The 24,219-nt window shown below is 40.1% G+C and overlaps 2 protein-coding genes across 3 annotated transcripts in view; both read right to left on the bottom strand.

Moving 5' to 3' along the window:
• Positions 1 to 290: 290 nt before the first annotated feature.
• On the bottom strand, positions 291 to 10,126 carry CAVIN4 (caveolae associated protein 4). The gene is made up of 3 exons (XM_004747699.3): positions 10,028 to 10,126; positions 8,434 to 8,889; positions 291 to 1,520 (listed from the first exon to the last, which is right to left on the bottom strand). The coding sequence occupies exons 2-3, from the start codon at positions 8,839 to 8,841 to the stop codon at positions 843 to 845; spliced, it is 1,086 nt and encodes a 361-aa protein (XP_004747756.1). The 5' UTR covers positions 8,842 to 8,889; positions 10,028 to 10,126; the 3' UTR covers positions 291 to 842.
• Positions 9,343 to 24,219, bottom strand: part of TMEFF1 (transmembrane protein with EGF like and two follistatin like domains 1) — an 86,947-nt gene continuing 72,070 nt past the window's right edge. Inside the window, exons 8-10 of one of the 2 annotated variants that reach the window (XM_045081632.1) lie at positions 22,975 to 23,098; positions 13,887 to 14,045; positions 9,343 to 10,467 (exon numbers count right to left, since the gene is read on the bottom strand). In XM_045081632.1, the coding sequence (XP_044937567.1) occupies positions 10,383 to 10,467; positions 13,887 to 14,045; positions 22,975 to 23,098 (368 nt within the window). In that variant the 3' untranslated portion in view covers positions 9,343 to 10,382. Of the gene's footprint in view, positions 10,468 to 11,533; positions 11,585 to 13,886; positions 14,046 to 22,974; positions 23,099 to 24,219 lie in introns of those variants that run through there. The other variant, XM_045081633.1, reaches the window with a different exon arrangement.

The raw sequence follows: 24,219 nt of genomic DNA, 5'->3' as shown, positions 1-24,219 counted from the left end.
AAGACCAACTTTGGCTTCTGTCCAACTTAGGTCCTCAATGCTTGGTGCTTAAGTATTTTTCAGAAGGTATAATTATTTCAATTCTGTTCCTGAGGAACAAGTGGGGTTTGTTTTCTCTGGAGGTGCTCTCTGTTCCCCCCAGAATGTGTAACATTTCCTTTGATCGTCACAACAGTCCTCTGAGACTGGAGAGACGAACCCTCTCCACTTTACTGATGAGTTTATTAGCAGGTGACTTGCTAAATGGCGTGGTATAAGCAAAACTACAATGCCAGAACAAAACACTCGAGTCCAGCACTTCAGAGTTTTTATGCAAAAGCATCAAAAAGAGGTGTGACTACTAATTGACTAATGAATCTATTTGAACATGTGGATGATATAATCCCCACACGGGTTATTCCCTTTTGAGCTTGGCCACAACACCCATCTAGACCAAAACTGAGAATTTACTTGCAAATGATGGCTACAACTTTCCCCTTCATATGTTTTAGACACCAAACGCCTAACTGCCCTCACTAAGAAACTACTTTCCTCCTGGGCAAGAGAAAAGAACTTAAAAATCCACAGCTGCCATGAGAATGACTTAAAAGAGAAAGTTGATAGAATCGTATAAGCCCAGGGAAGAAAAAGGAATTCCCAAGGAAGTTATAAGGAAATGTATAGAATACTTGTGTTATCTTTAAGATTTTAAACATCAGAAATGAAACCAGCTGTATCATTCATGTTTTCCTATGAACAAATGTAAATGACTATACTATGTCATCAACGTCAATGACTATACTATTTAAACTAGAACCTTGTGATTGAAGAGATGTATATTTATGTTTAGTTGCTCTTTATGATTATTGCTTTAAATCTAGCAAAAGAGATTCATCGTCCTCTACCTTCACTTGGGGTTTAAAAGTAACTTTCAAAGGCTCAGGGGTTGACATCTCCCCTCCTTCTCTGGGAGGATACGCCGCCCTGGCCTCCTCGCGGTCTGTTTCACTGAGCTCATCAGTGTAGAGCTCACTGATGGGGCCCAGAGACTCGCTTCTGGCAATGATGTCCACACCCATCTCCCTGACCTCCTCTGCGTCTTCCGCCACAGTTCGGTCTTTAGCTTTCCGAAGGCTACGCATCTTAAAAGCCTCCCTTGAGGGAGCTGCGTTAGAAATGGATTTCTTAAACCTTTCCCCTGACTGTTTCAGCCTCTCTCCCGACTGCCTTAACCTTTCCCCCGACTGCCTTAGCCTTTCTCTCCTCTCCGGGGTCACTATTCTAGTTCTAATTCTGTTCACTTTCTTGTCAAAATTCTGCCGTGTCTTCTGCATGTTTTCTTTGGAAAATGCCTTTTTTATATTATCAATACGCTCCTTGCCTGACTTTCTAAGCCTGGCAGATCTGCTTTCTTCAACATAATATTCTTCATCTGAAGACAGATCTATCGGAGGGTCAAAGACATCCTCTTCGGTCTCTTGATTCTCAGTCAGGCTTCTGTCTTTAACAATAGACAGGGATGTCGGACAGCGAATCTCCTCCTGGACGAGAGAAAAAGAAAGCATGTTAGGTATCAGTTCTTTCACCTTCTGGCCACGGCATGTCCATCTTCTCCACGGGCTGTGCACCCTCTGCCTGCTCCTTAACTGTTGGCTTTTCTCAGGGTTTCTCTCTCCTTGTCTCTTGTGGCTTCGTCTCCCCAGCTCAGCTGGAGCAATCTGATCCACTCCTCTGCTTGCCGAACCAATGGTAAGCACCCGCACAAATATTTTATCTTCACCTCTCCCCTCTCCTAAGATGACAAACAATTCTAAATGACAGAGAGATGTTACCTGGATGTAATAGACACACGTCAAACTTAACATTAACATACCAGGGGCCCCTGGGGCTGGGTACGCGTCTGTCTCTTGATTTCAGCTCAGATCTTTTTTTTTTTTAAATATGTTATTTATTTATTTATTTGAGAGAGCAAGAGAGAGAGAGAGAGAACTAGAAAGCACAAGCAGGGGTAGGGGCAGAGGGACAGGAAGAAGCAATCTCACTGCTGAGCAGGCAGCCAGATTCAGGGCTCAATCCCAGGACTCCAGGATCATGACCTGAGCCAAAGGCAGATGCTTAACCAACCAAACCATTCAGGGGCCCCTCAAGATCTGAGCTCAGGGTCCTGAGTTCAAGCCCCACACAGGCTCCATGCCAGACATGAAGCTTACTCAATAAATAAATAAATAAATAAATAAAATCTATAAAGCTTAGCATCCAAAAATTAAGGTCTTCTCCATACCTACTTCTTTTCCTGGGTCTCCCAGCACCAATACTAATGACCCAAATAGAAATCTCGGAATTTCAACCCAAGTATTTATTTCCTCTCCTTCTCATCCCATATCCAACAGGTCACCAAGCAACCGTTAATAACACTTAATAACCCCTGCCCCCTCCTCTTTCCTCCTTGTCTCTACCAATGTCTTAATTCAGGTCTCTGTCATCTCAAGCCTGAACTTATACAATAATACGTCTACCTCCAAAGCATAACCTAAGTATTTCCTGGGAAAATTTTCTAAAGCATAGCTCTGATCACATCCTTTCTCTACTTCAAAACTTCTGGGAACTCATCAATACTCACAGGACAGAATTCAGTTCTTTAATATGATTAGAAGGCTCTTCGGTTTGAGCTAAACCTACTTTCCAGTCCAGCAACATACAACCACTTTCTGCTCCTCAAACAGTGTGTTTTCATCTCTCCATGCCTTTGTATACTTTTTTTTTTTTGCTTATTTTAATGCCTTTCATCCCTTTTCAGCTCTGTCAACAAAATCTTCAAGAATCAATTCAAATGTCCCCAATTTCCCCTCAAGAAGCTAATTCTTTTTTCAGTTTATACCAGAATGACATGTACACACCTCTACTTACAAAACTTAATCACTGTTTGAATTGAACTGGAACTCCACTCATTTGTCTACTGAGGCCTTCAACTAAATAATAGGTTTGATGAAAGCAGAAATGTGTCCTGTGTTTTACACCCAGTATCAGAGAGCCCTGTACATAGTAGTTATACTCAATAAATAGCTGTTCAATCAAATAGGGCATACACCTTTGTTTAACAGTTTCTAAGCACCTACCATGCACCAGTCAATGTTCTAGGAACTGAGAACCTCCTAGGAAGAAAACAGAGTAAAAGAGCTTATATTCCTGTAGAGAGAGATATAAACAAGTTAAATATGTAATCTGTTGGATGGTGATAAATGCTAAAGTGAAGTAAGATGATTAGAAAGTCCTCACTGATAAGATGACATCCTAGCCTACACCGGAAGGTAATGCACACATCTGGGAGGAAAACCAAAATGGCAAGGAAGGCAGTAGTATGGTGGGAGCAGAGAGATCAAGGGGCAACAAGAGGAGGAAAGAGAGGTAGTGGGAAGGCCAGCTCATGTAGAGTTCTGTCTCTAATAATAAAGACCATGGCTCTTATTCTGAGTTTGAAAGGAAGCCCTTTAATTTTAAGGATTTTATTTATTTGAGAAGGAGAGAGAGCGAGCGTGCATGAGCGGGGGGAAGGGAAGAAGGAGAAACAGACTTCCCGAAGAGCAGGGAGCCCAATGCGGGGCTCGATCCCAGGACCCTGGGATCATGACCTGTGCTGAAGGCAGACGCTGAACTGACCGAGCCACCCAGGCACCCCTTCCACATTTTTATCATGAAAATTATTTTCACTAAACTGACACGCCTGAGAGGAAGCCCTCTTAAAAGTTTTGAGGATAGTGACATGATTTGACCCATGCTATGAAAGGATGGCTCTGTTGAAAACAGGTCCTAGCAGGTGAGATAAGCAGCAAGGAGGGCAGTTGGAGACCAATGAGGTAAGTCAGGTGAGAGATGCATGAGGACGCTGGCAGAGGCCGTGGGGAGCAGCCTTACTCTGGATCTCCTGAGAAGGTAGGCGCTAACAGGACTTACTGCTAGATTTGGATGTGGAGTGTCAGCACCAAGGACGATTTTCGAGTACATGGCCTGAGCAGCAGAAGGATAGATCTCCCATTAACTGACATAGGGAAGAAAGCAGGAGAAGACACTGGAGGGTAAGGTTGGGATCTGAGATGTCAGGTAGGCAGCTGCGCTTGCAAGCCTGGAACTCAGGAAAGAGGTCTGGACTAGAGATATAAATCTAGGAATCATTAATGTCAAGAACTAACAATCATGAAACGAGATGAAAGAGACTCCTAAGAGCCTGAGTGAATGGGTCAACACTCAATGCTACCCAAACTTCTTGGGGCCAAGGTATATTTCCAGAATATTTCAGATTTGGGGAAAACAACATATTACATTACATTCCCCGTCAGACCTTCGGAAGAAACAATTCTGGGATATGAATGTGAATATTCACTCTAAGGTGGAATAAAGAGTATGAACAGACTTGTGCTATTTCTGATCAGTTTTGCCACCAAATGAGTTCAGGTCAATCCTAGGTCTTGCTACCCAGTACATTATGAAAACTTCTTTAGAAATTTCTGGATTTTGGTATTTGGACAGATAAATGGATTTCCAACGTGTAGATAAAAAGGAAGAGATGAGAAAGAACCAGAAAGGAGACATATCAGCCGGTGAGGCAGGAGAAAATCCAAAAAAGCAGCACCCCTGAAGGCAAAGGATAAAAAGTTTCAAGAAGAGAGGGAGGGACCAACTATGTCAGATATGCCAACGGATAAGGATGAGAATTTTATTTGGGAACATGGCAGACACTGGGGACCCTTGAGAACCAGCCCAGAAACACAGCTGCTAAAGAAACCCAAATACTGGGGGATTATTTATAAAACTAAACAGGCAAACTTTAAGGATCATGAGATTTAAGGGAACCCAGGAGTTAAAATTTCTAAAAGAAACTATGCTCCTATTTGAGATTCAGATTAAATCTACTCAATCAAAATAATAATAATAATAATATATAAGAAATAGGCTTATTCCAAAACCCATCAGCCTGACAGTCAAGAAGGTCCTTGGAACCTTACTGCTTTGGATACTTGCTTAAAATTAAATTCTTTGGCTACAGGATTGGAGAGTCTAGCAGCTTAAAAAAGAAGAAAAGACAGGTGGGCGTCTCATAACTCTCTGATGAATCAGTGAGAAGCAGCAAAATTATTCCTCTCCTTTCCTGACACCTGCTATAGGGAGTAGCTTCAGCAACAACAAGTGGGTTGGTATGGCCTGAGAAAATATAATTAGAATAGGAAGGAGCCAAAAAATAATTATTGCTTGGTAGGGGGAAAACCCTCACGATCTTGCTATGAAGGAATCAAACATAGCTTAACTCAGGAATCATATTCCATTCTTTTGAATTGCACTGATTATATAACGTCACCCTTAAAAACAAAACAAAAGTAGTCAGAGAAAGTACTTGTGACATGGATCTATTTGTTGCAATTCCTACTGAGTCAGATACCATGAATTAATGATGAATATACTGTAATAATAATCGAAGATTATGGGGTTGAGTTACAGTTGATTTCCAAATATTCTATCTCTTCTTTTTAGGATTTTATTTATTTGACAGAGAGAGAGCACAAGTGAAGAGGGAGGGAGGGAGGGAGAAGCGGGAAGCAGACTACTGGCTGAGCAGGGAGCCGGACCTGGGGCTTGATCCCAGGACCCCAAGATCATGACCTGAGCCAAAGGCAGACACTGAATCAACTGAGCCACCCATGCACCCCTTTATATCTTTTATGTAAAAGTCCAGGTAAAACGACTTTTGTAAAACAAAGCTAGTACTATGGTTAGGGTAAAGTAGCTTTGACTGAGTACCAAAGTAACCTAGCTAGGGGAATTTTTGAATACAGAAGTCCAGGGCCCATCATTAGGGAATGGCCGAACATCTCATTTGGTAACCACAGGTATGTGGTTTGTAAGCAAAATTGCTAGAAGAGATGGTATGACTGCGGCATGCATGGGAAGGTCATCAAGGTGATAGTATGTTCAAAGAGAAATCATAACTGTATGAAAAAAAGCAGATAATTTTTTTAACACCCATGTCCAGGATTAGGCGAAAGTTCCTGTGGGAGATAAAAGGCCCATAAAGACTGTCCCCAAAAGATGTATCCAGGGAAAACCTTTTGGGGAAAAACCCAAATGGAAATGGAAGTATACGACAGCTGAATTACTCCAGCTTCAAGTTAATTTTAGTAGGACAGGTGATCTCAGTATAACCACTTATACATATCATCTATGAGAATGAAGTATAAGAACTAATTTTAACTAAGTACAACCATGTGCATACTGTATAGAGTTCTAACAGCTAATGAATCATCAAATCCATTGTTATTTGCCTTTGTCTTTTCTCTACAAGCTCTATAAAAGCGGCTGCTTACTGACAAACTCCGGCTTCCTCTGAGCAACCTAATTTCATAGAACCTTCACAGCACTGTATCTTACAAGGGACGAGATCTGACTTAAATTAGCGCCTCTCGGTAGCTTCTCCATACTATCTACTTGTTCAACTAATTATAGAAACTCAAAGAGAAAAATAGCAAGTTTCAGGGAATAAAGAGGTGAATATAGAAAATAATCTTAACTATTAAAAAAAAAAATAAAAACTGTGTCAATAGACAAGAATAAATTTGAACTTCTAAGAAACTTCTTTCCTCAAGCCTTTGTAGATCTTGATTGGTACCTGGTCTGCTCTTTGCACAAATGTTCTCAGGAGAAATGCTAGATACCAAGAATGTTTCCTGGCATGCCCCTTGCAAGTGAAGGTTACAACATAACCCATTCCTGCTAATGCCCTTGGGAGGTGAACTGAAGAATGGATCCTACATTCTCTAATATCAAATCTAATCCCCATTACATATACTAACTACATATACTAACAACGGCACTGGCTTCTTTTTCTTAAATAAAACAGGTTCTTAAAAACCGATTCCATATAGGGGAAGGGAGGGAAAAATGAAACAAGATGAAATCAGAGAGGGAGACAAACCATAAGAGACTCTTAATCTCAGGAAACAAACTGAGGGCTGCTGGGGGGTGGGGGAGGAGGAGTGGGGTAGCTGAGTGATGGACATTAGAGAGGTTATGTGTTATGGTGAGTGTTGTAAATTGTGTAAAACTGATGATTCACAGACCTGTACCCCTGAAGCAAATAATACATTACACGTTAATTAAAAAACAAAAACAAAAACCCACAAACAGATCCCAAATACTACTCTGCCATTCCTATGTAACTTCATCATCAACAGAGCATGACGGAAACCTAACGTGTAGACAATGCTGTGGGGATTTGTGGCCAACATCCCTCATGTCTTACAAGTATCTGCCTACCTAATCCAACTGTGTTCTTACTTCGTTTTTACTCTTTGAAAATTTTTTCCTCTGCACAGGGATATCCATCCGTTTTAAAAATACACTGTGGTAACACTGTGTGTTTGTGTGTGTGTATACCAAAACTTCCCCCCGGAAATGTTGTTCTAGTTAATACTCAGTTACTACTTCCACCAGAATATGAAAGTGCGTGGCTTTTTTAACCCTTAGAACTCTGAGTATATGTTTTAAAACCTGAAAATACTTAAACAGACATAAGTGGAATTCTGATCTTTTATCTTTTGTGAAGAGTCTGATAATGACTTTCCCATTTTTCTTTCACAGGAGGAGAGTTCAACTTTTTCCTTTTGATTCGTAAGAGTTTTAAAATATATTCAGATACTATGCATTTTGCCATGGATGTGCTCCTACTTCAAAAACTATGAATGCCAAATGCAGCGTAATATGCTAACATAGCACAATGCACAATGTCACACTAAACTTCATCAAAAAAGTGGAATCAAAAGACTTTGTAATCAAAGAGAAGCTATTACTTATATGACTCCAATATCTGTAAAACTGTAACAACCATAAAAACAATGGCCTGATTATTTGTTGAGTTTTTCTTATTATCATTGTAATCTACATATTATCACATGTAAAAATTCCAAAAGAAAAATAATATTCCAAAAAGTTTACATTTTACTGTTTAGGGCTTTTTAGGCTCTCTGTAATAAAGGGGAAAACCACATTGTGGGACTACAGTTCCTCAGTTTCTTTTTTTTATACAACAAAGAGGTGTTTTAAACCCGAGTCCTCTTAGATCTCTTCTAAAACCAACATTCTCAGTCTCCAAAAGGGCATCGTGCTGATATGGCTAATATGCTCAAAGAGCCTTCCCAATATTAAGTTTCAAAGGCAAGAAATAGCCTCAGCTATGATCCACAGTTCCTGTTACACAAAATGGTTGAGAAACTCCAAGTACTGATAGCATAGCACATTAGTCAACACAGACATGGCTTTATCCTGGGATTCTCCCTGAGACAGAGCTCCACTCCATGAATATAGACAACAGTTAGGATGGGGTGCTGGAAACTTCTCATATGACTGGTTGGCAATTCAAGGATGTTAACATTTTGCAGTAATCAAGCCAAACGCAGGTGCCAAACTTACCTGGAATATTACCACACGGAATTTATTTTTCTTCATTATTTCCTCTTGCTTGGATTCAACTTTTTTCACGTGAACTTGTTGCCTCTCCACCCGGGCCTTCACATCTTTAATGTGAGCACTGACTTTTCGAGTTTTCTCAAACAATTTGTTAATGACATAGCCTGTATTGCTGTGGGACTGTGACAGCTTCAGCAGGTCAATCTGGACGGACTTTATGGCATTTTCCATCTCTCTGTGTCTCTCCTCTAGTCTCTTCTGGCTTGCCTGCACACTGTCCACGATGGTGGCTACTTTGTCCAGCACGGTCACAATGGTGAGAGCAGCGTCTTGGTCTTCATCTTCTGTGACACTCGAGAGGCGATTCTGGTGGATTTTATCAGCATTTGAAGACGACCCATTATGTTCCATTTTAGTTATTTCTCAGTGAAAGATGTCCCACCACAATCAGTTCTGGCACTAAGAGTAAAAAGTTAGCTCGATAACAGGCAACAGGGTTGTTTAAAGGGTTGGAAACCCCACCCCTGGAGACTGGTCAAGTATTTATAACTACAAATACCCACACATGACTGTTCTGCAACATGAACCCTTGCAGAGCACTGGGTACTGTTCCAAACATGCTTGGTGACTGACTAATGGACTCAAATAAGTCTGTGTGCAGACAAGAGGAAAGCATTAAAAAAAAAAGTTCCCAAAGCTGCCATGTTACTAATATTAAGCCTAAAAGCCAAATGACCAAAAAAGCAAATGCTGCATATTGGGGGAAGCTTCTGCCTTTAGATAATTTCAAACAGTATTTGTAAAAGCAAAGGGGAATTTTGAACTGAACTCTTTCTACTTACTTCACATACTAAATGTACTGATTTATCAGTAACAAGAATGTGGTAAATAAACACACCAAAACAGAGGCCATATAGTGAAAACATTATATTATAACATGCTTTTCCAAACAAAATATTAAAATTAATATTTAATTTTGAACATATTCTTAAATTCTACATGCATATACCTAAACTACATGTTAAACAGCTGAATACATTCTACTCACACTTCAGATCTTTAAACACCAACAATCTATTAATATAGCTATTACTACAGGACAAATTTGGATAGAGGTCTTAGATAATTTTTAAGCTCACCTTAAGAGCACCAATCATTAACAATCATTTTTGCATTTTATTCACAAACACAGATACAATTTGTTTATTCATGTTAAAACAAATATTTTCTTAAAAATGAACGTGTTTTAAAGTAGTTTAACTGATAGAGGAGGCTTTATTCCAATCTGTTTGTTAAACAGACACTTTTCACAGTATCTAAATCTACTTTCCAGTGATTCGTTCCATCGTTGCTACCAGATACTTTTCCAAATTATCAGAATTATTTTTTTTCAAAGAGAGGAATAATCAAATTCCAATCCATACCGCTTATAAATATTTTACATCTAACACACACAACTTTACAGTTCATGCGATAGGCAGTGTCTAAAAAATCAGTTACTAAATCTCAAAAACATTTAAATGTCTATTTAAACACAGTGTCTTCTAGATTCTTTGTCTTTTTTTTTGTAAGAAAAGTAATCTGTAAACATCTTTACCTTTAGTTCATGCTTGGTCATTTGTTGTGGTCATTGTGGAATAAGTGGGTATGACTTTATAACCATTTGTGAAGTGGTCCATCTTTGCAAAAATATTACATTCCATGGGTAAAGAACAAGTCTTAGAATTATCATGTGGTATAAATTTGTGAACTCAATTTCTGTATTTAAAAACATAAAACAAAGACTACTAAACAGTCCAAAACTGTTGTAGCTGAATATTCTAAATACAAGCCAACAGTACTACACTAAAAATGTCCAAAAATAAGGCCTCTGAAATAAATATTTCCATTCTTTAAAAAAAGACATAATAAATGTACATCACATGGTTAGTGTACATATAAAAGTCATCAGTTTAAACCATTCTGGATGACGTATCTGAAGTAAAATGACCTAGGTTTTGCTTCTGTCGCCGTCCTCTGTTGTTTTTAGGGCATTTTCTGTTGAGTTAAAAAAAAAAAAGATCATTTTGTTTAAGGTATTTCAAATGTTTCCAAAGTAATACACGTTTCACACACAAAGCCATACTGGGAAAAAAGGATGCTGTTTGATGCAAGACAGGCTGAGAACCAACCTGTCAGCCTGCTGTCTTCCCTACACAGCTGGGAGGGGAGAGGGTTAGGTAGAGGACACAGGTGTGAGCACAAGCAAAGCTCACTCCTGGGTCTCCACTGCTGCGTATGTGTCCCTGAGAGGAATCCCCACCCTTCTTCTGACTTGGCAACTCCCTAGCCCCAGTGACTGGTAACACATAAACCTTGAACAAAAGAAAGGATCCTGGCCTATGGACTTCTGTGGAGCACTGGGATACCCCCAAAGTGACAAGAACAGCCTGGATGAAGGAGTAATTAGGGAAAAGTATGCATGCACAAACAGGAAATGCTTAGTGATTTTAGACAATGACTCAAAAGAAGTTGTTCCACAGCCTGCTTGGGCAAATCACAGAACCTGATAAAGAACTGTTATACTGGGGACAAGGACAGTCCTTGACGCTCCTCTCAGTTTACCATACCTGCTTCTCCATGGTGGTCTAAGCCTCACTGTGTGGCACCTGCTCTTGGGCCTGCCCACTGGAATGCAAACATGCAAGCTTGTACACTGCACCAAGTGCTGTGGCACACAATGTAGAACGAACGCACTGGGATGAATCCCGGTAATGTGAAGCTTGGACTCTGCTAAAAACTAGCTGTGCAACACCCTTTTCCTATATGTGAAATATTAAAAGTTGGGACCAACCTCCCATATCCCTCTGCCAGCTAGGAATTTATAATCTAATGGCAAGAAAGTCATGTGACAAGGAGTACTCCAGAAGTTCCACGTTTTTAATTCAGTTTCAAAGAGCACTGCTTTGCCTTAAGTCTTGATGGTAACACTTCCATTTCATATACTCTATTTCATAAATTCTATCTCACTAATCCTCCTAAAAACACTTTGAGGGAGACAGTGATGGAATCCTCTCCATTCCATGGTGGAAAGGCCAAGCAAACCTCTTTAACTGTCACCAACTCACCATGATGTTGGAAGACTTCCAACTCCCTGGGGCCATGGTTTTGTCATCTATGAAATAAAGGGATTTGGCTAGGAAAATGTTTGAGGTCCCTGCTATTTTATCATTCTAAGAGTCTAAAAATATGAAAGAAGATTCCAAGCGTAAAAGAAGAAAGTTTTACTCATGCAGTCTTCATAAGTGAGTCAGTGGGAATATCCTTTTAAAGGGAGATTCCTCTCATGTAACAGCCACCACAGGGTAAGTGAACAGCTGTCCCATAATGGACTGTGTGGGAGAGGAACTCCTTAAAAATTCAGTGGAGCTAAGTCCAAGTACATAATTATAATATTTTAAATTCATGAAGCAAAACATTTGAGGGGGGGAAATACCACAATAAGAAGACAGGCCTCAAGGAAAGATACATGATAAATTCAGTGAGATGACCCTTCAGTCGCGGAGACAGTGGGCAGTGAAGACAGTGTAACAAGGTTGCAAAAACACTGTGATGTTGAAAGTGGGGAAGGCAGCAAATGGGACTGGGATATCAGCTAGAAGGCACGGACTTTAAGACATTCTGTCAGGTCATTTTAACTTATTAGAAATAGAATTTATAAGATTATAGCACATGGAGAACAGAAGCAAAGAGCAGGATAAAAGGCTGAATTAGGATTGGTAAAAGGGCTTAACTATCTCCGTGATCTTGAGTAAGGTTCTTTCCCCATCCAGGCCCTCCAATTTCCTGACTTCTCTATAATGGAAGGGGTTGGCTCAAAGTTGTTTCCTGCTGACTCAGAACCTCCTTTGATCTTCTTAAAGATGATACTATCAACAGGCCTCAAAAGCTTCCCTCATCTATATCTTATTTCTTTCTTTCACCCTCCATATAATTTATTACTCCATTCCTGCTTTCCTCAAATAGTGTCCTATATGGCTCTCCTGGCCTCACATCTTCCCTCCTCCAGGGAAATTTTGCAGATGACACTCAGATCAATGCTCTGAAAAAATGATTCATAACAAGTCGTCACCCCAACTCTGTTCAAAAATCAAGTCTGAACCTTGCTCCCATGCAGTGGTCATACTTGGCAAATATATTTCCTGAGAGTGACTCAAAATGGACCCTCCTCTGCATGGTTCGGTGGAAAAAGAAATGGTCTGGAAATCAAGCAGCAATGAATCCAAATCCAGGTACTTCCATTACTAGTTGGATGACCACAGGCAAATGACCTAATCTAAGCCTATATTAAATGGCCACAGGCAGCCCTGATGTTACACAGGTTTCTTCTATTTGCCCTTTCTGCTGTCATTTTTTTTTTTTATCATTACGTGCCTATTTTAATCTACTGCCATTTTATACCCAGTAGTCTTGTCTAAAGGCAGATCATCTGTTCTGTGGAATAGAGCCCACTGACTTCAGCACCTAAATTTTAAGAAAAGTACCTGTTACTCAGAGAACACTTTTTTGTATAATTTCTAGATTTATCGTTTCAGCTCCAGATGGCTGAGGGTACTGAAGAGCCATAAACTCATTATGGCCTGCCAATATCTGGGTACTTGATATGCTCCGATCCTCGCCCAAAATAATGCAGAAAAGTACAGAGATAGTGTTTATATGACTTCTGAACCAAACTGTAAAGGAGGTAGGAAGAGCCAAGCAAGATGAAAAGACATGACACTGGGAAGCAGAAAGACAATATGAACGGGCTTTAGTTGGACTTTTCTGGGGCCCAATTCATTTTTGACTTACACATGTCCACTCAGTTTGGAAAACACCCATTTTATGCCTACTGTATCCAAATACATCTTTTAATTTGGAGTTCTGTTATGATAAATGCCAATGGTTTTAATTATGATGGAGAATTTTACAGATGACTTATGACTGTATTTCAGAAAATGAAGTAATGTTAAGACATAATAAGAAAGACAGTTTTCTTTAATCTCTGGCTTCATCCTTTCTTACTACATTTACTACAGATAAAAGTATATTCTTAGGGCATAAAAAAAACACCCCCTGGTTCCCCAGAGCTTTAAAAATCTTGGCGTGGTCCTTCTGCTACTACCATCGTCATCCCTGAGTAGAGCTCTAAGATCCCTAAATTCCTCTATGCTACTGAATCTTCTCATTCTCCCTCTGCCTACAGCCCAGCTATACCTGGAACCCTGAGAATGAGTTCTTGCACATATTCTAAAGAAGCAAGATAAGGAGTGGTTAGCCCTACATAGAAACCTTAGACAACTGACCCTAGGATTTTCTTCCTAATAGACTGGAGGACCTAAAGCGCCTATCATTTTGAGTGTGCTTCAAGCTTCTTCTTTAATTTAACAGCTACCCACTTCTAATTAAAGGTTGGTATTTCTTAGGTCATTACCTACCTTGTTATGCACATGACAATCGCTACTATAATGGCAATCTGTACAGCTCCAATAATGGCTGCAATAAGAACATGAGTGAGCTTTTGCCTACTTGGCACAACATAGAGAATACTAAAGTCCGTCTTTTCACAGTGCTGTCCAGTGTAACCAGATTCACATCTGAAAGGGGGGGAGGGGAGAAAGATTCCTATGAGAATTGCAAATTTCAATAATCCTAGGTTTTAAAATTAAAAACAAATAAAAGAATGATAAATTTATCCTGAAAAACCACTGCCATTTGCGTATTTCTTTAAACTCTATTCAATCTGTCTATTTCACAGTGCTTCTTTTATCCATCATTACAGCACATTAATTTTAAAGTCACTGAATGGTCTTTATTATCTTCATTTAAAAAATAGTACTTAACAGTACATTCAGTAGCTATAATACAGCTAACCTCTATTCCTCACTCTAAGACACGTCAGTCATCTTCCATTTTTCACAATCATGAATGAGGTATGGCAAACATTTGTTGAGTGTGTATATTTCTATATTTAGTGTTATTCCTTAGGCTAGGTACTTGGAAATGGGATGGCTGAATAAATAGGTATAAACATTTACAGTTCTCTGAACATAGCACCAAATTATATTCAACACACTTTCAGCATGCATTAAATATACATTAAATATAATCATTTAAGATGTAAGGGGAAAGAAAAATAGATTATTAGTGACAGAAACAGAACCAAGTAGGTGCTAATCTTAGAAATTATCTGAATTCCAAGTAAAAGTAAATAAAAAGGCAACAACATCAGCTGATGATAATAATTTGACAGGGGGAAACATTTAAGATATTTAACAGAAATTTCACATGTTTTAGCTGACAGAAGTGTAATGTATAAATTAGCCAGCCTTCAGTCAGACCTGATTAATAAAACCTCTGAAATGCAAGGGTAGCGTAGTTATTTACATACCACACTTCATTTAAAAAAAAAAATTTTTTTTTTAATAGAGCACACATAAAGAAACCTGGGAGTAGGAAAATAAGAAGCCAGGGGTGATGTGAGTCCTCTAATCCCCATGCCTGAGGTTCATATACAGTTGCCAGAAAGTTTCACATTAAGTTCTAAGTTTACTAGTGGACAAAAAAAAAAAAGAAAGAAAGAAAAAGTAGTAAGATAGATTTACAGACCATGGAATGTAATTGAGATCCCAGAAATATACCCATACATCTATGGTCAACTGATTTTTTTTTTTTTAAGATTTTATTTTTTTATTTGACAGAGAAAGTGAGAGAGTACAAGCGGGCAGAGCAGCAGAGGGCGAGGGAGAAGCAGAGAAGCAGGCTCCCCACTGAGCAGGGAGCCTGGTGCGGGGCTCGATCCCAGGACCCTGGGATCATGACCTGAGCCAAAGGCAGATGCTTAACGACTGAGCCACCCAGGCACCCCTGGTCAACTGACTTTTAACAAAAGTGTGAAGACCACTCAAGGAAAAAAAATAATCTCGTCAAGAAAAGCAGGGACAACTGGACATCCACATGTGAAAGAATGAAGCTGGGCCTTTTCTTCACAACATACACTAAAAAATAATTCAAAATGGATCATAGACCTAAATATAAGAGCTATAACTATAAAACTCTTAGGGAAAAAAGAAATAAATCCTCATGACCTGGATTAGGCAGTGATTTCTTAGATAGGATACCAAAAGCACAAGCAACAAAACAGTTTAACTGGACTAAATAAAAATTAAAATCTTTTGTGTTTAAGGACACTATTAAGAAACTGAAAAGATAACCAGGAGAACATTTTTGCAAATTATTTATCTGGTTAGAGACTTGTATCTAGAATACATTAAATTAGTAACTATTACAAACTCATTAATAAAAAGAAGAAAAAATTACAAAATGGGCAAATCATTACAATGATCTGAATAGACATTTTTTTTCCAAACAAGATATACAAATGGCAAATAAGCCCATGAAAAGATAGCAACATCGTAAGTCATCATGGAAACGCAAATCAAAACCATAATAAGATACCACTCAATACCCACCAGAATGGCTAAAATCAAAAAGTCAGATAATATCTGTTGGCAAAGATAGTGTAGGGAATGAAAAATGGCCAATGCACTTTTGAGAACAGTCTGGCAGTCCTCAAAAGTTAAACCCAGAGTTACCATTTGGCCCAACAATTCCGTTCCGAGACACTTCCCCAACTGAAAGCAACACAAGTCCACACAAAAACTTGCAAACAATGATACAGGGCAACATTGTTCATTAATAGCCAAAAAGTGGAAACAACCCAAATATTCATCAATTGGTAAGCAGATCATAAAACATGGTCTTAAGGAATAAAGCACGGACACACTACAACATGGATAAACCTTGAAAACATGATGTTAGGTGAAAGAAGACACAGAAGACCACGTACAGGCAGATCGATAGAGACAAAATAGATTAGTGATTGTCTAAAACTGAGGGGAACAGGGAGATTTGGGAGTAATAGTTACAGGACACACAGTTTCTTCTGGAGGTGATGAAATGTTCTAAAACTGACTGTGGTGACTGCAAAACTGAAAAAAATACTAAATACTAAAAACCACTGGTTTAAAAAAAAAAAGAAGAAGAAGAAGAAGAAGAAAAGGGGCACCTGGGTGGCTCTGTCAGTTAGGCATCTGCCTTCTGTTCACGTCCTGACCCTGAAGTCCTAGGATCGAGGATCGTGTCAACTTCCCTACTCAGAAGGAAATCTGCTTCTTCCTCTCCCTCTGTCTCTCCCCCTGCTCACATATACACACACACACACACACACTCTCTCTCTCATATAAATAAATAAAATCTTTAAAAAAGAATGAAAAAGAAAATGAAAACAAGAAAGTGGAAAAATCATTAACATAAAACACAATCTCCACAAAATAAAATCAAACCAGTTCTTCAAAACAACCATAGTGACTCTCATTAGTAGATTCAAGGGGACTTTGTCTCATTGGTCCTGATTTAAAGAGGGAACTTTCTGATACAGAGAACATCAACCTCAATAATATAGCTGTAATAAATTCAAAAATGTAATGAAATCTTACAGGATTTTTAAAATAATGCCTTTTGTGGTAGGCTAATGGTAAAAAGTCAAAGCTCAATAAAATAAAAACAGCTCCATGGGGAGCTGTAACAGTGTCCTGGATATGAAGTTCTCTGACAGTTTAGCTTAATCCAAAGATTAAAATCAGAATATCAGAAAGAATGTATAAGCCATATATTATTCAGGCAATCCTCTTCGGATATTATTTTCTGCAACTGACTTTTCTCCAAATACCTGAAGTAATGACTTCTAGGTTATTACTACTTCTTCCCTTACTGATTAAAGACAGATCCAGGCATTTGGTCCTCTACAGCCTCTACTCTTTCATGCCATACACTGTCCCTAGTCATCTCACTCACTACCATGCCTCATGGGCTGATTCATCCACTCACCCATTTACTGAGCTTCTGACACATGCCAAGTACTGTAGTGGGTATTTGGGATACATCAGTGAGTAAAACGAATGAAGACTCCTGATCTGGTTAACCTCTAATTGGTTAGAGGTTAATTTACTTACACTGATAAGTAAATTAAATGGTATTCTTAGAGGTTGATGGAACTACACAAAGAGAGACAGGAGAGTTAGTAAAGGGAAATGATGAGTGCCAGTTATAGGCCAAGAAGGGAAGGTTGCAATTTTAAACAAGATGGACAGGGTAGTCTTCGTTAAGAAGGTGAAATGTGAGCGAAGACATGAAAGAGTTGAGGAAGCCTGCCATGTGGACAACAGGAAGGAGAACACAGAACACAGCAGATAAAGGAAGAGTCTGTGCAAAGACCCTAAGGAGGAAGCACAAGACATGGCGTGTCCAGGAATAGCAAGTGTGGGGGTGCCCCCACACTTGAAGCATCTGCCTTTGGCTCAGGTCATGATCCCAGGGTCCTAGGATCGAGCCCCACGTTGGGCTCCCTGCTCAGTGGAGAGTCTGCTTCTCCCTCGTCCTCTGCCTGCCCTTGCCCCTCCCTCCCCAAAATCCCACCCTGTTCATGCTCGCTCTCTTCCTCAAATATATAAATAAAATATTAAAAAAAAAAAAAGAAAGAAAGAAAAGAAAAAGAATGGCAAGTGTGGCCGGCATGGAGCAGCAAGCTGAAGGGAAGAAGGGGACCAAGATGGAGAGATGAAGGAGCCAAGACGTATAGAGCTTCTGCACTTGGTGACACGAAGGAGCCATTAGGAAGTTTTCAGCAGAGATATGACATGAACTGACTTTCATTTGAAAAGTCTCCATCCAGGGCGCCTGGGTGGCTCAGTGGGTTGGGCCGCTGCCTTCGGCTCAGGTCATGATCTCAGGGTCCTGGGATCGAGTCCCGCATCGGGCTCTCTGCTCGTCAGGGAGCCTGCTTCCTCCTCTCTCTCTCTGCCTGCCTCTCTGCCTGCTTGTGATCTCTCTCTGTCAAATAAATAAATAAATCTTTAAAAAAAAAAAAAAAGAAAAGTCTCCATCCAGCTGCTGTGTTGAGAATGAGCTGTAGGATACAATCCAGGAGGCTGTGGCAGTAATGCCCGGGAGAAAAAAATGGTGACCCAGACTAGGAATAGCAGTGGCAATCGTGAGAAGAACTCAAATTCTGGATATATTCTAAATAGAGATAATAGAATTTCTCAACTCACGGGGTATAGAGTATATGAGAGAGAGCGAAGTCAAAGATGTATCAGAGGTGTTTTATTTAAGCGAAGGAAAAGGGGGAGTTGACATTAACAGAGATGAAGAAGGTTGCAGGTAGAGCAGGTTTAGGGGAGGGAAGGCAGATCAGGAGATCATCTTAGGTCCTGCTGAAATTGATGAGTCAAGATATCCATGCAAAAACATCAAGGAGGGAGAGTCTATGAGTCTATGAATCTATGAGTCTCAAGTTGAGGAGAGAGGTCTGGGACTTACGTAAAGTAGGAATCATCAGCCTATGTCATGCAAAGCTTTAAGGCTGGATGGCATCACTAACGAGGAGGACCAGAACTAGACCTTGGTGCATTCCAACACTGAGAGAGGTCAGGGAGCAAACGGGAACAAGCCAAGAAGATGCAAAAGAATGGCCAGCGAGACAGCAGAAAACAGAGAGAGAATGCAATCCCTAGAGCCAAGTGATGAATGCATATCACACAGGAGGGAGCAATCAACCATATCAAATGCTACTGGTTGTTGAAATGCTTACTCGGGTGGATTCAAGAGAGATGGAAATTAAGGAGGTGGAGACAGAGTGTAGGCAACTCTTTTAAGTTCTACAAAGAAAAGAAATGGGATGGTCGCTGGTAGGACAGTGAGGGTTTTTTCCCCAAGACAGAAGAAATGAAAATATAAATAAATTTATAATTATACATATAAAAAAGTATATAAATATAAATACATATAAATTACATATTACATATAAATTACATATTATATAAATAAAAATATATGGAACACAGAAAAGAGGGGAGTATTTCTGGGAAGTGAGAGTAAAAAGTCTGAGTTCTCTTCATATTGCTTCAGTGTTCTCAGTGAACTCAGAAACAAGATGGTCAGCTAAGGATGAGGGGGGTACTGACAATCTGAAGAGAAGGGTGACCATAGAAAGCTGTCATCTAGGACAGAAGGAGAATGAATGGACTGTAGGTCAGAAGGCCAACTTGGCAGCCTATAGGCCCTGCTTTGAGTATAAATGTCAGGGAGACGCCTTAACCAGGTGGTGTGCTTTTCAACACCTGCCATGTAGGCAGTTCAGCTGTATTTGTATACAGCAGGCAGGAAGGCACGAATCAGGATTAGAGTTTTGTCAAGTGAGTATGATAAAGCAAGAGAGGAACTACCATGACCAGCCACGGAGTTTAAGATGAATAAGGAGGGGATGAAGACATGCAAGGGGTGAGGGACACAGGTGCCATGATGAATAAACTGGAGGCCTAGAGGCATGGAAGCTAGGCTGGGTAGGAGCTGCGAGGTATATGCTAGGGTAGAATCCCGCACATTTGCCTCTAACCCGCATCTGTCACTTAAATTCTCAAACCAATATATATCCCGCAGCCTACTAGACACCTGTAAGTGGATCCCCCACAGGCATTCGAGACCAAGCATACTACACTGAACATCATTTCCCCCTAAAGCTCTTCCCTCTTCCCATTCCCTTTCTCCACTCAATTCTGCCTCAGCCAGAAACCCCGAGGACACTCCTGACTCCTCCTTCCCACGACCCTCCATCAGCTCCCCCACAAACCCAACCGGTCACCAAAACCTAGGGGTTGAATCACCGTATCTTCTCTCTGCAATTCATCTGCCAAACTCAGTGAAACTCTAACTCCTTTCCTTAGTTCAGGTTCTCACTCCTTACTGACATTCAGTCTCCTGATCCATTTTCCACAAAACCACCAGAATAGCTTTCAGATCTGATCACAACTTCCTTAACCAAAATCCATAAGTGCCTTCTTACTACCTTTCAAATAAAGGGCAAGCTCCTGGGGTGGCAAAAATGTTCCTGTGTAAGACCTCCCCTCTTCTCACCATGTTGCTCGCTCTCCTCGGGCTGAAATTCCTTGTCCGAAGTCCGAAATCATCTCGTGTATATCTATCTATGTATGGCAGAATTTTTCATATTATATTTTAACTGCTTTATTATTAGTCTCTTCTACCAAATGGTGGGTTTTTTGGAAGCCAAGATCCCTGGGTCCCTGTCATACCTGAATTTGAGATCCAAGGGCCAGGAAGAATTGGCTACAAAGTAAGTAATAATTAAACAAACAAATTAATGGTGGGATAATGCTAGAAAATTCTAACCTAACAATAGGACTGTGGCTAACGGCTGTTCATCCCTGCCTGCTTCCTGCTACCCAAACACATCCACCTACTAGTCAAAGCACACGTGATGTTATGGCCTGATTCTTGCAGACTTTGTAAATGCTGAGACAAAGAAAAAGATCTACTTGCTTTTTAGGAGGTACAAGAGTGCAGAAAAGAGATTCTCTGGCATTTAAAAAACATCTCTAGTCTGGAGAATAAGGAAAAACTGATCATCATTACATGGCATTCAAAAAATAGTTACTAAGTAGCTAACGGGCCAGGCCCCACCCTAGACACTGGGAAGACAGGGTTAGCAAAATAGAATCCCTAACCAAACAACACTTAGAACCTCCTAACATTAACTGCTATTTATTAAATGTATACGGAAGACCAGATATTGTGCTAAGCACTTTGCATATATTATCTCACTTAGTTTTAGCAACAATTTTAGGTGGTAGGTATTATTATTACCATTTTAGAAATGAGAAAATGAGGCTTAAACATTTAAGTAACTTCTGAAGGGCACAGACAAGAACTGGCCCATCTGGTGGACCTGCTCCCAAAGCCTTTAACAGCTTATACCATTCAATCGTCTCACTTGTCAATTACTGGAAAAATAAATGCTGCAAAGTGACCTGGTATCACTTCACTAACAGGACATCGACCTCTCTCATCCTTCACTTTTAGGTATCCTGAAAGATGCCCTATCCTAAGAGAACATCACGATCTGAACTTCTATCAAGATATGCATGGGAACCTGGGTGGCTCAGTGGGTTAAGCCGCTGCCTTCGGCTCAGGTCATGATCTCAGGGTCCTGGGATCGAGTCCCGCATCGGGCTCTCTGCTCAGCAGGGAGCCTGCTTCCTCCTCTCTCTGCCTGCCTCTCCAACTACTTGTGATTTCTCTCTGTCAAATAAATAAATAAAATCTTTAAAAAAAAAAAAAAAAGATATGCATGCACGTGGGACGGATATGAGGACTCCTCCAAATGATTTTGTTTTAAAATTGGCCTGCTCCCCTCTGTACAGCTGTGTTTCTTTAACATTCAAGAAAGGGGATGTGGGAGCAGAGCGATAGCTCCACTGAAGTCAAGCGGCACTTCTGATCAAGAAAAAGTCAAAAGCTTAATAAAGAATTGTTTAATCAGGGCGCCTGGGTGGCTCAGTGGGTTAAGCCGTTGCCTTCAGCTCAGGTCATGATCTCAGGGTCCTGGGATCGAGTCCCACATCGGGCTCTCTGCTCAGCAGGGAGCCTGCTTCCTTCTCTCTCTCTCTGCCTGCCTCTCTGCCTACTTATGATCTCTCTCTGTCAAATAAATAAATAAAATCTTTAAAAAAAAAATTGTTTAATCATTAACAGTGTGTAGTATTTTTGTTTTATTTTTTAAGCAGGAGGAGAGGAGGAAGATGAAAAAGCCAGGAGAAGAGAGCTAAGGGTAGAGGGACCAGGAGACCTGATTTCAAACAGCTTTCTTTCACTTTCTGGAGAGAAAGATCCACTGGCTTCTAGGTTGACAGAACAAAAGAATAGTATTTTTTCATGTTTTGATGTTTCGACTAAGAAAGAGAAAAAAGGATTCTGGCCCAACTGCAGGAGGCAGGAGTGAGCAGAATGACAGCAATCTCCCCTCGTCTGTGGAAACATAAGCCGGCTAAGGAGACCGACAGGAGGTAGAGGATCAGCTCGCAGCAACAGCAAGAAGGGCTACCAGCAAACAGACACAGAACAGCAAAAAGCATTACGATCATTAGGCTGAGAGTCAGGAAATCTGAGATCTAGTTTTGCTGCTGCTGACCTTGAACAAGTCGCAGAACCTCTCTGGCATCAGACAGTTGACGATTTACACCTTTCCCATTTCCACTTCTCTCCTCACACCTGGTTCCACATCCCCATTCCCTTATTTTTAGAAATCTATTTTAGTGTTATGTTTTATTTGAGTTCCATGTTCTCTGTTCTTAACACATTCTTTAGTCCCTAAATCACCTTGTGACAGATTGCCTGAACCAAAATAGTGCTGGAATATGGCATATTTTTATATGAAAAAAATGTATTAAAAATGTTAAGTCCACAATCTTAAAACCCTAATATGACATCTGGTTTTGATTTTGCATACTATACTTATCAGTGCTTTCCAAATGATGCCACTAATTTATTTTTTGACTCAAGTGCAAATAATTATTACTCTTTGGTAATATTTAATCCATAATTCATTGCTTTCTACAGAGCAGTGACTGAAGGAAAAAATTCCTCACCTCTGACCTGGAGGTGTTCACCTACCTACAAGAAGCCTTCTGAGTCGAATAGATGAATTCACACTTCCCATGGATGCAGTAACCATTGAGGTTTTCAGGGCAGGGCATGTGGTTTCCAATATACACATCTTCTCTTTGATCACTAGCATCTTAAAAGAACATAAACCAGGTCAATAAACAGTGAAAAGCAAACTGAAAAATAGGGACTTTTCAAAGTTCTCACAATAAATAAATTAGCAAGGTAATTTGGACAAGAAATTACCAGAAGCCCAGATTGGGGTCTGAGTAAGAACTGAGATCTCATTCTGACATAAACACAGCAGTCTGTTTAGAGTCAAAGTATTTAAAAATAGTTGCAGGGGGGCGCCTGGGTGGCTCAGTGGGTTAAGGCCTCTGCCTTCAGCTCAGGTCATGATCCCAGGGTCCTGGGATCGAGCCCCACATCGGGCTCTCTGCTCTGCAGGGAGCCTGCTTCCTCCTCTCTCTCTCTCTCTCTCTCTCTCTGCCTACTTGTGATCTCTGTCAAATAAATAAATAAAAAATCTTAAAAAAAAAAAATAGTTGCAGGATATGACCACCCTGAGCTACTATTGTTTACAAAAAATCTGCCCCCCCAAAACATAAACATCTTGGCTAAAGAAATAAATGCTACCTCTACAAGAAAGTTCATCTCTATAACCAAGAGATGGTATATTACAGCACTGGCCTTTGGAGATTTAACTCTAATTCACCTGGGGACTATGAAATTGAAGTAAAAAAGAATGGAATGGCAGAAAGAAAGTTATGGGACTCTGAAGTTTTAGGGTGAAAGGTTTATTTTTGGAATGAAAACTATTAAGCATATTGATTTTTTTCTTTCAAATGAAAATATATTTGCTGTTTTTTAAAACTGGTTTTTCTTTGTATATGTTATTGCATTAAAAAGTCAAATGACACAGAGAACAAATAGAATTTTAAATCACCTGAAACCAAAGGGAACCATTATAACCTTGCTGATACACATCTGTTCAGACTTAGGTATACTGATTGGAACTGAACTGAGTTGAATGAAGAAAATGGGAGTCTGATAAGTAATTTCAATGTCAGAAATGGGAAGAGAGGGTGCCTGGTGGATCAGTTTGGTTGAGCATCTGACTCAGCTTTGGCTCAGGTCATGATCTCAGGGTCCTGACAGTGAGCCCCATGTAGGGCTCTGGGCTGGGGGTGGAGACTGCTTGGGATTCTTTCTCCCTTTCCCTCGGCCCCTCCCTCCCACCTCCTCTTCCCTCTT

Source organism: Mustela putorius, unplaced genomic scaffold (assembly GCF_011764305.1).
Source record: "Mustela putorius furo isolate JIRA1106 unplaced genomic scaffold, ASM1176430v1.1 tig00000580_pilon_pilon_pilon, whole genome shotgun sequence".
Lineage (NCBI taxonomy): Eukaryota > Metazoa > Chordata > Mammalia > Carnivora > Mustelidae > Mustela > Mustela putorius.
This window is presented reverse-complemented; position numbering and strand designations above follow the sequence as displayed.

Bases quoted from the DNA above. Each gene is read 5' to 3' on its own strand.
- CAVIN4 (XM_004747699.3), bottom strand. From the start codon at position 8,841: ATGGAACATAATGGGTCGTCTTCAAATGCTGATAAAATCCACCAGAAT. The intron at 1,521-8,433 runs GTAAGTTTGGCA...TCTCTCGTCCAG, and splicing joins TCCGTGTGGTAATATTCCAG to GAGGAGATTCGCTGTCCGAC.